Below are 16,276 nucleotides of genomic sequence, written 5' to 3'. Positions count from 1 at the left end.
TTTCCGTGCGCTGCTCTGGTTTGCCAGAAGCGGCTTAGTCATGCTGGCCACACGACCCGGAAGCTGTACGCCGGCTCCCTCGGCCAATAAAGCAAGATGAGCACCGCAACCCCAGTCGGTCATGACTGGACCTAATGGTCAGGGGTCCCTTTACCTTTATACAGTGGTACCTTGGGTTACATACGCTTCAGGTTACACACGCTTCAGGTTACAGACTCCGCTAACCCAGAAATAGTACCTCGGGTTAAGAATTTTGCTTCAGAATGAGAACAGAAATTGTGCTCCGGCGGCAGCAGGAGGCCCCATTACCTAAAGTGGTGCTTCAGGTTAAGAACATTTCAGGTTAAGTACGGACCTCACGGACCTCCGGAACAAATTAAGTACTTAACCCGAGGTACCACTGTAGTACCTTACCTAGTGTGCCTACGTATCATTGTACCATGCGAGATCGATCGGCAACTCGTAATCTTAACTGAGTAGGTAACTTTATTGCAGCAATCAAAGGCGCGGGGAGTAAGTTGGGGTATTGCAACATTTATTTTGGAGTTAGCTTGACTTTGGAGTTCTGGAAATTGAACTTCTTGCCGTTGGGACTTTCCGAGCCAATGAGGAAACGGAACCGACCGTCTCTGCATGCAGGGATGGCGATGCCGACCAAACACAGCGGCGTGCCGTGAGCCGCTCTACTATCGTCAACGTCGCCACCAAGGGAGATTTCGTGCAGCCCGATTCTACCCATGTTTCTCGGGAAGGAACTCCCGCAAGGAAACGGCGAGAAGCTGCCATCTTCTCCTCCCTCCAGCTCTCCAACGCTCAATGCAGCAGCGCTCAGCGGGAAGAGGCATCCGGGCTTGAATCCTGCGATCTCTGCGGCTCCACACAGACGCCGGAGACGCGGGTCCGCGCCTGCCTTTCGCCGCCACGACCCCGCTGGGCTTTCGCTTTCCCTTCCCCGCTCCGCTTCAGCCCCTTCGCGCTTCGCCCATCCGGCGCGCTCTCTTCTAGCTGGGGGAGGAGCGCGAGCGCTTCTCGGAAGCTGATTGGACGCGGCGCTCTGCCTGGCTCGGCTTCCCTCACGCCCCTCGCTTCCTCTTTCGCTTGCTCTCTTGAAAAACTAAGCCTTCGCTTCCCGCCCGCTTACGTCACCGACGCACTGCGCGCGGGCCGCGTGACGTCAGCTGGCGTCGGCGGTGACGGCGCCGCCCGTCCGTTAAGCTGAGGGAGGGGGAAATCCGGGGCAGAGGGAGGGAGGGGAGTAGGGGAAGCGGCCAGCCGGCGGGCGGGGGGAGGGGAAGGGAAGGGGGTGGGCGGAGAAAGATGGCGGACCAAATCCCTCTGCACCCGGTGCCGCGCAGCACCCAGCGAAGGGCGGCGTATTACACCAACGCCTCCGCCGCGCAGAGGCACAGCAGGTACTGGCCGGGAGGGAAGTGGCGGGGGGGGGGGCGCGCGTGAGGGGTGCTGGTGTGTGAGGTGCCTGGTGGGGGATGGGCTCCATCCTGCGCAGCCCCCGACTTGGCTGGCAGTTTGGGGCCCTCACTCGACGGACAGGACAGGGCGCCTGCGGCTCTCTGGGCCTTTGGGTGGGGGGTCAGGCTGTCAGCTTTCTTAGGCTGGAGGTGGGGGGGGGGAGGCTGTCCCTTCTGGGAAGGTGCTCAGGGGTTGGCGCTGCAGTGATGCTGCTTTGACAGGCTCCCTTTGCCCCGATTTTGGAGGGGGGTGGTGTGATGTCTCGGCCCTGGGACCGGTGCTTCCAAGTCCAGAGCCCTGCTTTGGCAATGCCCTAGAGCTCCTCCCTGGAACATAGAAAGTGATAATGGATGAATACTCTGAGCATGTGCAGAGTGTGTCCTTGTTGCCACTGAGGGGGTCGACCTCTGGGATCAGAAGGAAGGGTTGGTAGAGCAGTGTGCCACTTCTAGGAAGCAGGGAGGGCCCCACTGACACTTGGCTCTTACCATAGGCAACTGGAGGAATGGGCAATGTTGAGAACAATGATGAGAACACCTCTGTGGTTAAGGGTCTCTTGCCTAAGTCCTTCTCAAGCTTGGAGCAAATCATATGTGGTGGATGGTCTGCATTACCCTTCCTGGTGTTTGTTTACATATGTTGAGTTTCAACAGAACCACTTAATTCTTATCCAGGATGAGTTCAGTGGCAGAACTGGAATCCATCCCCCCAGTTTTCCAAACTTCTAGACTGGGCTGTAGATGTTGGCTACTGAATCTTGATTCTACTTGGAGGAAAATGATTGTTGATTTTAATGGCCTTCTCTACTAACCAAAGCTCTTGAGGTGACTTGCAATATGTTGGAAATACTGGCATAAGATGTTTAGGGAGGAAATTAGAGTCCCCTCACAAGGCAGAACTTTCTCATTCAGGCTGCTGCAGATGTCTCTAGAGGCTTTTGATTTTTAGAAACAACTGCAAAGGCACTGGCAAGGATTCCCATGTGTTTGGGAATCCTATGGGTTCTTCATTCCATGGGTGCCTGTGTGCATGCATGGTGCCCTTCTTGCGCATTCTTCTGAGTCTGTGTGAGCCAGGGGCATGATTAATGGGCAAAGGCCTACTCTCCCCTCATACATGTCGGGAGAGCACCTGAACAGGTCTCTAGGTTCAATTCATTATTGTTTCTCTAGAGCAGGGGTAGTCAACCTTTTTATACCTACCACCCACTAATGCATCTTTCTTGATGGTAAAATTTCCTTACCGCCCACCAGTGCTCGATGGAAGGAGGATTCAGCTTGTGCCATAGAACCCCCTACCGCCCACCTAGAATCCTGAAATGCCCACTAGTGGGAGGTAGGGACCAGGTTGACAACCCCTGCTGTAGAGGAACAAATTTGTTACTGTGTTCTATTTAAAAATGGAATCTGGTGACCACATTAACATAGTTGTTTCATGCCGTTGGGTTCAACTGATTACGGATGCCTTAGGAATTCATTTGATTACAAAGGTTTTGAGTTAGGCTGGTATGCCATTTCCTACATGGCAATGGGGAGTTTGGTCCTACTCCTAAGGAGGTGTCTGAACTCCCTTCCAATAACAGCTTGGAGTTTATCCAGTACTTTGGGATTTGTGGAGGCAGCCTCTGATAGAAAGAAGCTGCAAACTGAAACTGGAAATACTGGTGCATATGTATAAGCACTTGGGATTTCACTCTGGAATCCGATTTCCAGGCACAGAAAGTTTAGGTTTTGTAAAGGTATCTTTTATTTGGAGAAACATATGAAAAATTAAGGACTCATAGAAAAGATGGAACAGATAACATGTTTTCCTCCTTTTAAAATCAACACATTTGGGAACATTGTAAATACAAGAAAAGACAGATTGAGCCCGGTGGTACTTCAGAGACTAACTTTTATTGTCTTTAAAGTATAAGCTTTATAGCCTATAGGTTACTTGAACAGATTTATAAAGTTGAAATTTATGATAAGGCAATGATTTGACAGCTGTTGGTGTATACATTACATTCACTATCCATCTTCCTTACTACATCAAACTATACAGTATCTCACATGCATCACCTCAGATACAAGACCCTCTTCAAGAGAGGAGTCTTCAATAGTGTGGAGTATAACTGGGCTATGAAAAGGTATGATGGAGTAATGTGAATCACATTTCATTATGAAATAGAGGTGTGCAAATATTCCTTAAGGCCTTGTAAATGTGGGAAGGAACTTTTAGGCTACATTCTTCCCTGGCAGTAAGCCCTATTTAAAGCACTGAAACTAAGCACTTAGTAGATATGCACAGAATTCTGCTGTAAGTCTTAAGCACTCTATCACAAAATCACGCTGTATTTTTAGAGTCCTGTTCTTCTCACGCTCCCAACTGGGTTGTATCCAACTAAGTCATTGTACAAGTAGAATGACTTAGGCTCATGCAGCGGAACTTCCACTACCTTGTCTTGGTCCTTACCCCAAGCACCAAGCCCAGACCTGCTGTGGAGAATTAAGAGCAGAGAGGATGAGTGGAGAGGGTTCAGGGAGAGGAGTAGGAGGGGAAGTTCTGTTGTGTTAGCAGAAGTCAGAATGTATATAATCCTTTGCACATTGTTGACGCTGATATCAAGGTATTTGTGGAGGTGCAGATATAGTAATCTCAGACACAGTTACTTTCATTTCACCTTGTAAATATGTTAATGAAAGGGCATAAGGGTATAATGCCTTAACTAAGGACTTGGCACCTTACTCTTCAACTCATAACGTAGGGGTTTAGGTATATCACTATAATTTATTAAAGGACTTTCAGCTTGGTAGCTGTAGGAAATGACCAAACGGGTTTTGTTAAGTTTAGCATTTTATTTATTTAATTAAATTTATATACTTCTTACTCAACGGAAGCCCTCCAAGCAGTTTACAAAGAACAATCTAAAATGTTCCTTAAAAATATTGTGTTGTTGGATTTGTTCTCGGTGTGTACATCTAAATTATTTAGCTACCAACTTAGGTTAGTATTGGGGATTTAAGGTAACATATTTTTAGTTTTCTTAAATATGTAAGTCATGGGGTTGAAGAGGATGGAGTAAACTTACTGAGCCTGTCTGTAGGTTATGGATTTCAGTACATCTTCAGGATAATAGCAGATAAGGTAAACAGGACTTCCAAAAGGCTACCGTGTTGTATATACAAGTTGATTTACTAACAATGCATTCATATACACTACATATCTTTGCAGATGTAAATATAATTTATTTGTTAAAAAAAATGATATCCCAATTTTTATCATTAGCTCTCAAAGCAGCATACAATGATACAAATATAAAATATACAAAATTTAAAACAGAAGTATTTAAATTCAATTCCTGAATAAACAAGGGTTGTGGTTTTCAGACTTCGTTAGTTTAAGGCGCTCTTTTCACATGACTGGTCTGCCATGATACCCTGTGTACTGGATACAATGAATATAGGATACACAATCTGTTTTCATGGTGTGCTGGCCAGGCCATAATTGCCCCACATGAAAAGACTGTACAGTGGAGCCTTGGGTTACATACGCTTCAGGTTACATACGCTTCAGGTTACAGACTCCGCTAACCCAGAAATAGTACCTTGGGTTAAGAATTTTGCTTCAGAAATAAGAACAGAAATTGTGCTCCGGCAGCAGCAGGAGGCCCCATTAGCTAAAGTGGTGCTTCAGGTTAAGAACAGTTTCAGGTTACGAACGGACCTCCGGAATGAATTAAGTACTTACCCTGAGGTACCACTGTACTTCAGAACACCACCCAATATTCCTGTGTGACTATGTAGGAAATAATGTTTGCTATTATAAGCTTCCAAGTTTTCCCAGAACATGATTGGAAAATGGTGGTAAACTGGGTAATGGTGCTTAAGTAAACATTGCCTCTCTGAGATAAGAACTTTAGTATTCTAGATACATAATTATTTACGTAAGTAAATCCTTGATACATTTTCAAATGTATTGTTGGATCAGATCATGTATACAATCTTGTTTTTGGCAAACTTGTTAACACTAGATAATCTGGGTAGCAGGTTTTGCACCGTAAAATGTGTCCCCATGTCCCCATGAAACATGTTCTGTATATAGACTACTCATGAGTTACAGGCAAATCTTAGACTATTTTTTTCTTTTTTATTCTGAATTTTTAAAGTAGTTGTGAAATATTTGATTTGGTGAATTAATGTAAATCTGTTAATTGACATTTTGTGTTTGTATGGTATGAAATGTTGTTCTCATTGTCCAAATTGGAGGTTTTTTTTTTGTAAAAGAAAATAGGTTTTTTTCACCCATTCAATAAAGATACAGTTTTAAAGCTATTTTATAGTCTACTTGATTCTTAGTTTGTATTATATGTTCTTTTAGAGTCCAGGAACAGACAGTTTCTGTTCTTTTGTTTTCTTTAATGGGGGAGAGAGGTTCAGAAAATAGGGTTTTGTTTCATTTTTCAGATCACCATATCTGTTTGTCTTAAGCATAGCTTTTCAGAAGCTTGCTTTTGAAATATGCTACTTTCACAAGCTCATTTTAAAGATTGTCCTTTGAAAGCTTAGTTTATCTAATCTATTCTCAAATAAGGTTTTTTATTATTTAGGTTCAGGACTTATATGTGTGACTCATGCTCATGTTTACTGCCTGGCCTTTTTGTTATCTTCCCGCACCTCTAAAACATCTTTATGTTTTTGTATCTGTCTCTGATAACAAAGTACTTAAACCTTGGACAAAAATAGTGAGCATTCTCTAGTTTCATATAGTTAAGTTTTGTCAATGTCTTTGTATTAATATATCAGTCAATTCTCATGGTATCTTTATTTTAAGATCAAGCCAGAGATAGTGTCTTGTTTTCCCCCAGTGTTATCCACAAAAAAGTAATAAAACAAGATACATCACTATACTATTTCAGTCAATCTGTTTGCCCAGTCCTATGAGACAGAATAATAGCACTTTATTCCAGTTAAGAATGTTCAAACAAGGGGTGTGACATAGGTTTGCAATAACAATGGTCACGTAGTAGATACCAAGCTTGCTGTTAAAACAGAAAACTCCGGCATTTATTGCAATAGAAGTTTGGCAAACTAAAAGTCTTAGTTCTCATCCATGTAAGAATAAGAAGTTCTGACCCATCCTAGGTATGTATTTATGTGAACCAATGTGCGAGCTTGGTGCAACATGGGTATCGTTACAGGTCTTTCAGTTGTAGTTACTGAAAACGTTTCCAGATTCACTGGGAAAGTTGTCATCCTAGTTACAGAAATTGCTCTTCACTATATATGTGATTCATCAGCTCACATAATCCATAAAAATAAAGCATTATTTTAAATGGCTCTAAAAAGATATATAAAATTCCAAATATTGCTATGTTTCTACAGATGTGTTATATATAACCCATAAACATGAAAACTGCATTTAATATTCACCCTGTACTGCATATGTGAACTTTGAGACTATGTTAAATATAAAATAGTTTGAAATTTTGGTAGTATTATAACACCGCACATTTATTATTTCAAAAATAAGAGTTAGAGGAGTTTTTGTTACTAAAACTGGTAAACCTAGAGGGAAGTACTTGGAAAACAATTTAACTCCCCCGGTTTGGAATTACAAGTTATCTTTTAAGATAGACTTCTGGAAATATTTCTGTAGTGCAGTTTTGCAGTGTATATCATGTGATATTTAAGAAGATATGAATACAGAGAATTGTTCAGCATGAAGTTTGTGGAATCTGCCAAGATTTCAAAGTAGGCTGCTGTAATTAAACCAAAGAAATTGTCAAGGCAATCTGGACTAGAAGGTGATTGCATGTGGAAGGGGATATATGGTTATCCCTTGCCGCCTTAGTGGCCAATCGGATGCATAAGAGAAGCCCAGAAATAGGATATCAGCAAAATAGACCTCTTCCGCTGTTGTTCCCTAGTGAATGGCATTTCTTCTGATCTTGGAGGCAGCATATACAGTGGTACCTCAGGTTAAGTACTTAATTTGTTCCGGAGGTCCGTTCTTAACCTGAAACTATTCTTAACCTGAAGCACCACTTTAGCTAATGGGGCCTCCCACTGCCGCCGCACCACCGGAGCACGATTTCTGTTCTCATTCTGAAGCAAAGTTCTTAACCCGAGGTACTATTTCTGGGTTAGCGGAGTCTGTAACCTGAAGCGTATGTAACCCAAGGTACCAGTGTAGTTACTATTACTAGTGGCTGTTGATAGGCTTAATTCTCCTTGATTTATCTAATATACTTTTAAAACATCTGTGTTGGTGGCCATCACCACACCATGTCCTGGCAAATTCTGTAATTTAACACTGCACCTCATGAAAAAGTGCTTTCTTTTGTCTTTCCTAAATCTTTTCTAAATTTACCATTAAGCGCCATTGGGCTGTAAGAAAAATCACTCTCTGTCCACTTTCTCGACAGCATGCATAGTTTTACACACACATGCTTTTTCAAATACTCCTCTGATTCTCTGGAATAGCACACGAGGAAGGGGGACTTGGTTAATATTGCCTCTCTCTTTCTTCCTCCAGCAGATTGCTTCATGGGCAATGAGTTGTGTTCACAGCAAGTCTGACTCAATCCCGTGGAATTTTCCTTTTTCACTACTGCACAGAATTCTGCTGTAATGACAATGTGTCATTTTCGTTACACAAACCTCCACAACCCAAGATCTTTTCCCTGGTCATTTGCTGCCAGTTCAGTGTATGTTACACAATGATAGGGGGTGAAAAAAAATCCATCCTCAATTTTTCTGCATAAAATGTTGCATTTCAAAAGTTCATTAGTACTGTAACAATGTCAGTTCCAAATAAATAATAGGAAAGCTTGGCAGTTTCATAGTTTTTAGCTTTTTTATTAGATGCAAATAAAATAAACTTTCTAAATTAGATTATCCTCTAGGCCAGTAGAAAAGTTTTCCAAGCAAACTCAGCATTTTCCAATTCAAATTACCCTATGCAAATTAATTCAATTCATTTTTTAAAATAAATCTCAGAACACTTATGTGATAGGTTTTTTTGCCTCACTGTGCATCACTTTGTACTTAATTACAGTAAACTGCTTTTGCCATTTTAATGCTCATTCATACAGTTTGACTCTTTGCATTCCCCCCACCCTCTTATATAGTTTGGTGTCATCAGTAAGCTTATCATATCATTTCTTAGTTCAACCCTAACTCTGATACAGCACCCCACTTCTTTGTGGCTAAGAATGAAACCTTAAATGCTAATTCTCTCCAGAATTGCTGCAGCTAGTATAAAAGTTTCTCATAGATTAAAAGAAGCAAGGAGAAGATTGGGCTTGAGGAATGCTTCCACTATAAGAATGAAGTAGTGACTCCAAAGCAGCATATTATTCAGAAATAAAGTGCCAGAAATTTTGAGAAGCAATGGGATAAAATTGTGACGATTTGCCAGTTCACCGTGAATTAAACATTAGGAGTAAGGCACGAAGAAACTTCGAGTTTTGCTTGACTTCTCAGGTTTTCTATATTTGACTGTCATTCTGAACGCCTTGAAAAATAGAGGGGTAGGAATGTTACAATAGCTCCTTCATGATAGTGTATGTGCAGAAGCATATTTTGGTTTGCTGATGTTTAGGTAGTTTGTGTAGTGATAATATAAAAGAAAACAACTTTTTAAAATATAGATATGATTTAAGCAGTAGACAGTAAATTGCAATTGGCACTTAATGAACTCATTTGGTTACTGTTCCTTTGAAAAGCCATCAAAGTTTGAAGAGAGTATGGTATTATTTTCACAGCAGATATTTATAAAAAAGTTAATTTTGAAGTACGTATTGTAATCTCTTTTCTCCTAGTTTCTTTTTTTGTTAGAACTTGTTTAATATTAATGTTCTTTTTCTTTTGGAAGCCATTTTTTCTCCACATACCTGTCTTGTATCTGATTTAGTAACACCAGTGATGTGTTATGCATACTTACTTATTTATTCATGTGGCTTTCAGAGCTTTATTTTATAAAAAGTTTCTAGCATTATACTTAATTGGTTTGTCACTCATGGTAAACTAGCACAATTCAGTGTACATGGCATTAGATCACAAAGAAATCGAGATTTTTCCCTATGAAAAATCCATTATTCATCATTGTATTGTTTTTAAATACTATGGTAAAAATTCTAACACAATAGGAAAATTGCTTTTTGGAGAAGAATAAATTGCTTGCCAGTTCAAAGGCTGCATTTTGAAGTCAAGTTACTAAACATTATGCTTATTTGCTATCTTAGTAGTTGGCACACTTGTAGAGTTAACACCACAGTTCTTGATTTTAAAATATTTTTGAGAAAACATGTTTTTATAAGAGGTATGAATAAATTTCATTCTTTAACTCCTGAGATGATAAGAAATGCTTTTAGTTTACTGGTGAATAGAAATACGTAATTTTTGACAAAGATGGGTGTACCCTGTTTCATTGTCAGTTGTGCAATGGAGGATTTTGATTTTCTCTCCCCTCCCCTTCCCGCCCAGATTGAATAGTCAGGCATATATTTCTCAGTCTTAGAACTTTGTTTTAACAGCAATTGTTTCATGATTTTTCAGTGTGAATTATGTTGAGAAAAGTATCCTATTAATGTGGTCCATTAGCCACTTTAACACTAACAAGTGTAAAGGAATGCCATGAGATATATACCATTGCTTATATGTGCCTGGTTCCCATATAATGCTAGGCCATAGTTGTTCAGCTAACCACAGGTTGTCCACAAATGATCAAACAAACAATGACCAGGGTTGTTTTGTTTTCCAGCTGCTCTTGCCTCATAACTTTGTAGCTTAGCAAGCACCTGAGGTCGAGTGACCAAACTAAACATGGTTAAGGAAGAGTTTGGGGTTGGCAAGTAATGCAAGAGTTCAATGCCACAGATCCAGAAGTACCAACAGCAGCAAGTGGTTTCCCCCCCATAAGATTTGACACTTGTATGATGCCAAAGAAAGGGAGGGCAGTGGTTCTGCTCTCTTCAGTTCATAATGACACAGCAATCACAGAGCAGAATTCCAAGCATGAGATCATTCTTTATTGTAATAAAAACTCGTGATTAGATGGTCTCCACACATGCTTCCAAATGCATGATCAAGTTATGATCAGAGGGCATTTTTCCAAATATGGTGGACATTGGCTGCTTGAATGTCTTATATTGTTTGCAAGACAGTGGCCAGTGTTGTGAACATCCCCAAAGACACCTCCTCCTAGCAGGCCTAGGTCCGGAGTTGATCAAATCTGGACTGAAGTCTATGCACGCAGACGGCTTATATGGGATATCAAGACAGACAGCCTAAAAACTGGTATGAGCTGCTGAGGTTGACAACAGTAAAAAGAGAAAGGCCTTATCCAGGGCTTTTTTTCATCTGGAACTCAGTTCTGACACCTCCCAGGTCCTCTCAGTCAAACTATGGATTAGCTCCTGGTAGTGTGCTTTAGCTTCAGGAGCAGGGGAGGATCAAAATGACTGCAGTTTTCTAACTATACCAGTGCACTTACTCATTCATGCTTACCTATTATTTGGCTTAGTGTGTGCAGACAAGGCCATTGTCTGTTTATATATCAAGAATGCTTTGAATGCATGCTATATATACATAGCAGCTAAAAAGAATGTTATCAATTATTTGGAGTTAGTCCAATGTTCTCATTTATTTATCTATTTATTTACAAAACCAATAGGTACCAAGTAGAAGACGAGTCATCGCATTTGGATGAAATGCCCCTAATGATGTCTGAAGAAGGGTTTGAAAATGATGAAAGCGATTACCATACTTTGCCAAGGGCCAGAATTTTTCAGAGAAAACGAGGTTTGGAATGGTTTGTCTGCGGTGGATGGAAGTTCCTTTGTACCAGGTTTGTTGCTGTTTTTCTTTTCTTTTTTGTGATAGCTTGATTTCTGTCTTGTAGTTTAAGTAAATCCAGGGTGATGTTTAACATGGAAAGTATTTTAAAGCAAAACTCATTATAATTTAGAAAGAAAAATATTTGAAAATTAAGAAACTGCAATTATGTGCCACCATGGAGTTTACTGTGGGGCAGGACGGGTTTGAACTGAAGTGGTGGAAGCAAACCCCAAAATACTTTTTTCTACCCTCTTAGGATTCCTTGTGGGATGGGGAAGAATTAAGAAATGCAGATAATATTTTGCCTTTGTTCTTCCTTCATCCCTGAAGCTCTCACTGGAGGAAAGAGTGACTATGTGCCAGAAGTTATGTGATCTCTGAAGCTAATTCTTCCTAGCCTCCCTCTACTTGGCCTCTGTCAAGTCCCAAGGTGGTTTCTAAGCAGAGCAATTTCAGCTCAAAGAGCGTGCAAGGATGTGTACTTCTACTGAGACTTTCTCCTCTCCCCCTGGTTACTCTGGGAGAGTGTAACTCCATTTCACCATGAGGCAAGTGGTGTAGGGAGGGGGATTCTGGAAACAGCCATTGGGGAGTGTCCATGATGAGTGGCCAAAGATTGCTGCTCTTTGTCCTGAGTTTATGTAAATACAGTGGTACCTTGGTTTAAGAACAGCCCTGTTTATGAATGATTTGGTTTACGAACTCCACAAAACCGGAAGTAGTGTCCCGGTTTGCAAACTTTACCTCGGTCTAAGAACGGAATCCGAAGGGTGGAAGGGCCCCATGGTGGGAAGCCTCAGAATCTGATTTTCCATTGTTCTTTGGCTCATCAGTGATGGCTGTTGTGCTCATTTCGTTACTGTCAATAACATTTTATCCTCATGCTTTATTCTTTGTAGCTGGCTGCTGACACTGCCCATCCTCTCAAAATAGTTTGCCAAAAGGTCCTTTTTCCTAGAGTGTATCGTCCTTACAAAGTTTCATTAGTTTAGGAATTGGAATGGGCAAAAATCCCATTTGGAGGCCTCATTCCTAACTTATTTTTTATGACCTGTAAAGAGAGATGGCAGTACCCTTTCAATGATGTTCCCGAGAGCCTTAACACTAATTCACTAACGGTGGGTAATATCTTGAGTTGATTGATGTTGGTGAAGGGGGAAACGTAAATTCATTAACTGATGATAAGTTAACATTTCAGCTTTAAAGGTTAAAAAGTACATGTAACTGATGACTCTAGAGTGAATACAAGTTAGAATTATCTCCCAGTACTCTGCTGTCATTTATTAACCTCTTGTGTTGAACTCTCATGCTTGACTTTAGCAGAGTCTCTTGAGGAAATTAGTCTTACATTGTCAGAGCTCTCTCATGTTAGACTTATATTAAACACACTTTTTCACAATAAAAAGTTGCCGTAATTAGTAATGTGCTAAAGATTTGTACATTTGCATGTGCTCAGAATTGCAACCATAGTCATTAGCTTTGGGGGGCCCCCACATTTTTTCAGGTACTTTTGTATAATCTATTGACTTTTACATTTCTGTTTGGGGGAGGCTATATAGAACAATTAAATAAAAATATCATTGATCAATTTAGTTTGCTTTGTCATATATATACTTCAGCTACAGTGCTGACAGCAGTGAAATGCTGTAATGAGAGCGACCTAGATGGTAGAGCTAGGTACAGTGTGCTAGGTTTGGGGTTTTAGGAACAATGCTAAGGACAAAGATCAGTATATTTCTTATACCCAAGAATCTGCTGCTACCCTGCACAGTTTCCGAGGACTACTTGGAAGAAGCTGCATGTCTTGTTGATGGAGCCTGAGCCACCACTTAAAAGCGTTGTCATTCACCAACCGCAGGGTTAATGGAAAGTTAGTTACAAACTGGAATGTACATAGACATCTACTGCATCTGCTGCATATACACTCTACATTACAAACCCCTCTCTGAAATGCACATAGCAAATGATTATGTACACCAGCCTTCCTCAGCTGGTACCCTTCATGTTTCAGACTACATCTCCCATCAGCCCCAGCTAGTTGAGAGGCAGGGCATCTCATTAAAAGTTTTACAAGTGATGGGAAGAAGCCAGGAGAACATCATGCAAACAGGATGCATTAATTATTTGACCACGTCTGTAATTCTAGTATGGACTTCTTTTGCAGTACTACTTTTTGTCTTTTGCATGTAGAAGAAGCAGAACATCACTGTCCTCTTGCTCATGGACAACTCTGGCTCTGTTGCTTCAGGAACTGTGATTACAGTGTTAGCGAGGGTGCTGATTCTGAGAACCAAATGGCTCACATGATACAATACATTATACAAAAAAAGTTATTAATATACTTTGTGAAAGTAGCCAAATATATAGCGCTTCTGCATTTTGAAGCCCGATGTCTAGGGCCTCTGATGCTGATGTCATAATGTTGTCTAGACGCAAACCAAATCTGCCATCTTTACTTCTAGAAGTTTCAATTTTGCACTTCAGCTTTCATTAAGCTTTGTTTAAAAGTTGAGAACTGAGCTGCTGTTTATTATTATTATTAGAATCAGTTGGGGTCTAAATCTGTCATTTATATTTTGTGATCCATGCACTATTTTGTCATGCTGCATGTCAGGTCAGTCTCATCCAAAGCCTTGAAATAAACAGTAAGACCACCTTCTCTGGTTTTGGCAAAGCCTTGTAGCATTGCCTTCTATTCTATTCTATTCTATTCTATTCTATTCTATTCTATTCTATTCAGTGATCTAAAGCAATGCTCTTTCGAAGCAGGAAGAGCATTCATCACATAGGAGAGGCTGAGCTGAGCAGTTACGCAGGCATTTTGTAGCCCTGCTAGGACATGTGCCTTACTTAATTGAACGGTATCTCTTGAACTCTGTGTCAGAATCTCTTGTGCAGCTCTGTAACACGAGTTATGTCTTTTAGAAATGTTTCCTCTCTATAGTAGCCCATTCTTATTGTGAATAGTGAATTTATTATATCCAAATGTGATAGCCCAGCTCTTTCATGTACCCAAATACAGAGATGGAACCATACATTTAGGCTTTACCATTTACCAAGGAGTAATTGAAGTCAATTATATGTACAGGTGACTCTCAACTTACATGGGGTTATGTTCCAAAGATAGTACGTAAAGCCAAACTTGCTTCAGTTTTTTTGCCAAGTGCGTAAAGCTGAATGTACACAAGTTAAATGTGCATTGGTTGCGAGTTACCTGTACAGTCATACCTCATGTTGCGTCCTGCTTTTGTTACGGACTTTCAGCTTACGAACGCAGCAAACCTGGAAGTGTTTACTTCCGATTTTGCCCCCGTGCATGCACAGAAGCAATCTAATTGTGGAGTTTTTGGGGTGCTAACAGCACACTGAAACGGATTAAGTCCGCAGCTAGAGGTACCACTGTACAAGTGAGTAGACACCTTATAGGACAACACTGTTAAAGATGTTGAGTCCGTGAATTATAAGCTTAACAGACCTTGCTAAACTTCAGTTTTCCTCTAGATATTTTTAATTATAGAATTGCTTGCATTTTAAAACTGTCAATAGCATCGGTATAAAAAATGAGAATATCTAAACTACTTTTCCTCAAATATCTTAAGTCTGAGGATACACTACCTATAAATGAGGTAACATTCTGCCCAAATTTATCCTTACAGTGTCAAAAACAACAAAATATCAAGCTCTCTCTTCTTTAAGCTTGTTAAGCACAGTAGCTATGTTACCTTTCTCAGAATTGGCAGAATTCCTGTGTGCTTGATTTCAGTGATCTGTAATACAATTAATGCCTTCAGAAAAATATAACCAATGAATAGTATTCAACTAAGTTTTACTCAGAGTAGACCCATTGAAAGTAATGTACTTGACTAAGTTAGGTCCATTAATTTCCCTGCATCTACTCTGAATAAAACTTAATTGAATATGCTATGTTAAGCTTTTGAAAGCTAACTCATTTTTAGTTGTAATTATTTCTTCCATTTTTAGTTTAGACACTCTCTTTTAGCTTGTGAAAGTATAATGCACATAGATCAATACTCTGGAGTTCTTTGGACTAGATTGATTGCTTTCTCATGAGATGTACATTGCAGTTCTCTCTGATATATATGCGTATATACCCACAGACACACTACTTTGTCCCTGTGAAAACGGTGCGGTTGAACATTTCCATATGAAATGAAGGGGATATCAAATACTCGAATTAATTTCGACTGTAAGATGGCCTGTACACTTTCAGTTAATCTGCAACACATTTGTTGTTCAGGGAAAATGCATGGGAAAATGCTGAACTTTTAAGAATGACATGACTACAGTGTCGCTTTAGGCCTGATGATCAAAGCTACCCGTTGAGTACATTAATTACAGTATGTTTTCTTCGTAGATGTAGTTCTTGCTATTTAGAATTTAATAAAGAATAGCTTATCCTTGGACTGAGTATGCCAATATAGGGACTTTTTTTGTCTTCTTGATTTTTTAAAAAATGTTCTGAGTAATTTCCTTTTAGTTAAGCTTGAAAATGAGTACAAGTGGGAATGGCTGGAAAGTTTTTTAAAAATGTTTTTTAAGTTCAGCTTTTGACTTGGCAGAACGTATTTCATATGCAAAATAGTAAGATCTATACCAGTTTTGTTCAACAATTGCTATTCTTTTAAGTATATCTCTAATCAGTGCCACTAGGGTACTTTTTCTGTTTTTAGGAAAAAACAATGTTACTATACAGATTTTTATTACAATAAGAAGTTAAACTTTAACAAAATCTATTCTGCTATTCATTATGCTCTCCAGAGTTTTTGTTAACTTTAATTATACTGGAAATATATATGTGTACATGAGACAAAGATGAGAGAGGTAAGTAGTAAAACAACACAACAGCCTTCTCTCTTGTACTATTGGTTATAGCAAGTAGGGCCTTGCATCTTTTCTATAATAGCACATTTAATTAAAAAATTCCATTGTCTATATAAATTGAAATTGTGTGATTTTGTCTAAAA

General features: G+C 40.1%; 1 protein-coding gene across 13 annotated transcripts in view; it reads left to right on the top strand.

The window, feature by feature from the left end:
• Positions 1-1,157: 1,157 nt before the first annotated feature.
• Positions 1,158-16,276, top strand: part of ATP9B (ATPase phospholipid transporting 9B (putative)) — a 115,063-nt gene continuing 99,944 nt past the window's right edge. For 5 of the 13 annotated variants that reach the window (XM_083623729.1, XM_083623727.1, XM_083623726.1 and 2 more), the window contains exons 1-2: positions 1,283-1,412; positions 11,128-11,301. Coding sequence is in view for 2 of the 13 variants with exons in the window: in XM_083623719.1 (XP_083479845.1) it covers positions 1,318-1,412; positions 11,128-11,301 (269 nt within the window). In the remaining 11 variants the exon portion in view is untranslated. Of the gene's footprint in view, positions 1,413-11,127; positions 11,302-16,276 lie in introns of all 13 variants that reach the window. The other 8 variants (XM_083623730.1, XM_083623723.1, XM_083623722.1 and 5 more) reach the window with 6 other exon arrangements.

The sequence above is a fragment of the Podarcis filfolensis genome (assembly GCF_964270895.1).
Source record: "Podarcis filfolensis genome assembly, chromosome: 7".
NCBI classification, from domain to species: domain Eukaryota; kingdom Metazoa; phylum Chordata; class Lepidosauria; order Squamata; family Lacertidae; genus Podarcis; species Podarcis filfolensis.
The sequence above is the reverse complement of the archived record's forward strand: the minus strand, read 5'-3'. Positions and strand labels throughout refer to the sequence as shown.